Genomic DNA, 2,500 nt, shown 5'->3' on the forward strand with positions numbered 1-2,500 from the left:
ATTGATTAATCACATGCAATTAGGAACAGACCAGGGGAAATACATTTGTAAATACTGCTGCGAATGAAAGAATGCATGTCAATCAGGCAGTGATCTACCAAAGAGCCTTTCTTAGCTTTAGAGGACGTGTATTTTGGAGGACATTTTTGGATTCCCTTTTGAGTTCCTGCACTTCAACAGTTCAATAAGAAACGTGGCCTATCAGCAATGTCTAGAGTGAGAACCATATTTCACATAGATACCAAGTGAGCTTCAGCCACATAACGTGAAATCTTTCGATTTATATTAGGGTTGTAAGGTAATATAATTCTCCCTTTTTTCTTTATCATCGTATTGATGTTCATGCCCTATATTTAAAAAGGCCTATAGAAATCACCCGAGTTCATTTGGACCGTTGACTACGTTCATTTTGATCATGTGAACGCAGTCTACCAAACTAGGGTGCGGATCCTATACCGGAAATTGAAACAAAAACAAAGACATAAGTGCAAACGGCAACCATAACCATGAGTTATAGCTATGTAGCTGGTTTGGTGAGGCTAGCAAAAGTGAGTGTTGAGTCAGTGATGCATCCTTTTATGTAGGGTTTCTGTAAAAAAGCCTGTTGACTTGACTGATTGTTTTACAAGCTCTTACGTCTGCTCCGGGCATTTGCTCATTTTCCTCGTAGTTTGGAAAGAAAATTCCTATCAAGCACTTTTTGGAATCATTCTGTGACAAACCATGCTAATGTGGATACGTGTTATGTTTACTTTGTGTTCAGAATGATTTGGCACAATAGAGGAAAGGCCCCTTTCATTTATTTGCATTTATCTGTCATGGCCTGCATATTTGGTTGATATGTGTTGGTACATTTGGACATACCTCTGGGCTCTATGTTTTTCATCTCCACTGGATGGTTGGTAGGCTATTGCTCCAAATCAAATGGAAAAACAACAAATGGAGTGGAAGATAGAAATAACAACACAAAAAAATATATTAGTTTGCACAGGCCTATACATTTACATGGGGGGGGGGGACACAACTTTGTTTTGTGATCAAATATTCTCTGAAGGAATTCAAATTAATGATGTTTGGACTGGAAGAAATAGAGTTCTCCTGGTTCTTGAGTTGCAGTCATGTGAAACACAGAGGGCTGTCTTGGTTCCTATGCCTAGTAAACAAGAAGTGTGCGTTCCCCTTTAAGAAGCCCCCACCGCCCGCACAGCGGAGGGAGGGAAGGCACATTCCTGGAACAGCGGTTAGAAAAAAAAATCCACCAGTGAGCAGTTTCAAGTTCCCCCAATAGAAACTGTGCCTGATTTGTGGCCAATGTTGGAGATGTAAAAAAAAGTGCAGGGGGAGGAGGGGAATGGAGAAGGGGGGGAGGAAAAACACTAAAGGGGTAGCTATGGAGATAGAGCGTTTTCCTGGCTGCCTTCTTTGACAGGTGTTGAGAGGGGTAAAAGTCTTAAAACAGTATCCAGCATGTACGCCAAAGGTAAAGGAGCAGTCGTCCCTTCCGATAGCCAAGCAAGAGAAAAGTAAGTGAAATTGCACAACATTTAAAGAGTGCTAAAGCGGGGTTATTGCGGAGTCCCAACTTTCTAAACTGTGACTACTATTGTTTAAAGGTGTGCACGTTACAAGCTCGCTCCCGTGGTACGGTATCTGCTCCAGCTGTGGCGCGTCTCTTTAACTTTTCGCCTCGGTTGTTATACTTTTTAGCCATTCTCGGCAAATCGTGCGGCGACTTGGACGCGTTTGACTGTTACAATAGTATAGCATAGTTGCTCGGAATATATTAGTGTGTTACTGCCAAAGTGGAAGTTGCACGTTCTCTCACAGAAGGTGAAGATACATTGTTACGCGCTTGCAGGGATTTCGCACCAGTGTAGAAAACAGTTTAGGGGATAAGAATCCGTAATGAAGAATTACCGTGTTTTGTCAGGAATTTATTGTTCGTTCTTTTGTCTCTTTGGGGAGGAGTTGCATGGACGGAGAAGCATTGTTTGCGTGGAGATGGCAAAGTCTAGATTCCCGGCGTTTTATTACCCAAGGGTTATATGAAGACTTTGTGTTAGCTTCGTATGTAAGATGTTAAGTGCAGAGAAGGACATTCTTTACCTTAGGCATGCTTATGTTATCTATTTTACCCATTTAGCTACACCGCTGTCATTCTGTAGCCTATCTAAGACAGTTGTATGTATAGAGTAATGCAGTCCACACAAGGCAGTGTTAAATGTTAAGGGCTAAACATAATAGGTTGTACGAACATTTGCTCATCCCGTGTTGCGACTTCTAAAGCAGGGTAAATGCAATATTTTTGTCGATTGCAATGCTGTTGCAAACTAATTGGGCTATGACAGCAAAGTCACTTCAGTGGGACCAGGACTGTTCAGCGTGAATGCAATGCTGAAACTTTTCCTCTATCCCCGAGTTGCATTTACGTCTCTTTACATTTAAGACACTTTGTCTCCAAGTCATCCCTAAATGTCCATGTTTGATAAATCGTGAAGAC

At 41.6% G+C, this 2,500-nt stretch overlaps 1 protein-coding gene across 2 annotated transcripts in view; it reads left to right on the plus strand.

Annotated features, from left to right (window-relative positions):
* The first annotated feature begins 1,382 nt into the window (after positions 1-1,382).
* Positions 1,383-2,500, plus strand: part of ssbp4 (single stranded DNA binding protein 4) — a 68,516-nt gene continuing 67,398 nt past the window's right edge. For both annotated transcript variants that reach the window (XM_062555912.1, XM_062555913.1), the window contains exon 1: positions 1,383-1,523. In XM_062555912.1, the coding sequence (XP_062411896.1) occupies positions 1,468-1,523 (56 nt within the window). In that variant the 5' untranslated portion in view covers positions 1,383-1,467. The remainder of the gene's footprint in view (positions 1,524-2,500) is intronic.

Source organism: Sardina pilchardus, chromosome 15, assembly GCF_963854185.1.
Source record: "Sardina pilchardus chromosome 15, fSarPil1.1, whole genome shotgun sequence".
NCBI classification, from domain to species: domain Eukaryota; kingdom Metazoa; phylum Chordata; class Actinopteri; order Clupeiformes; family Clupeidae; genus Sardina; species Sardina pilchardus.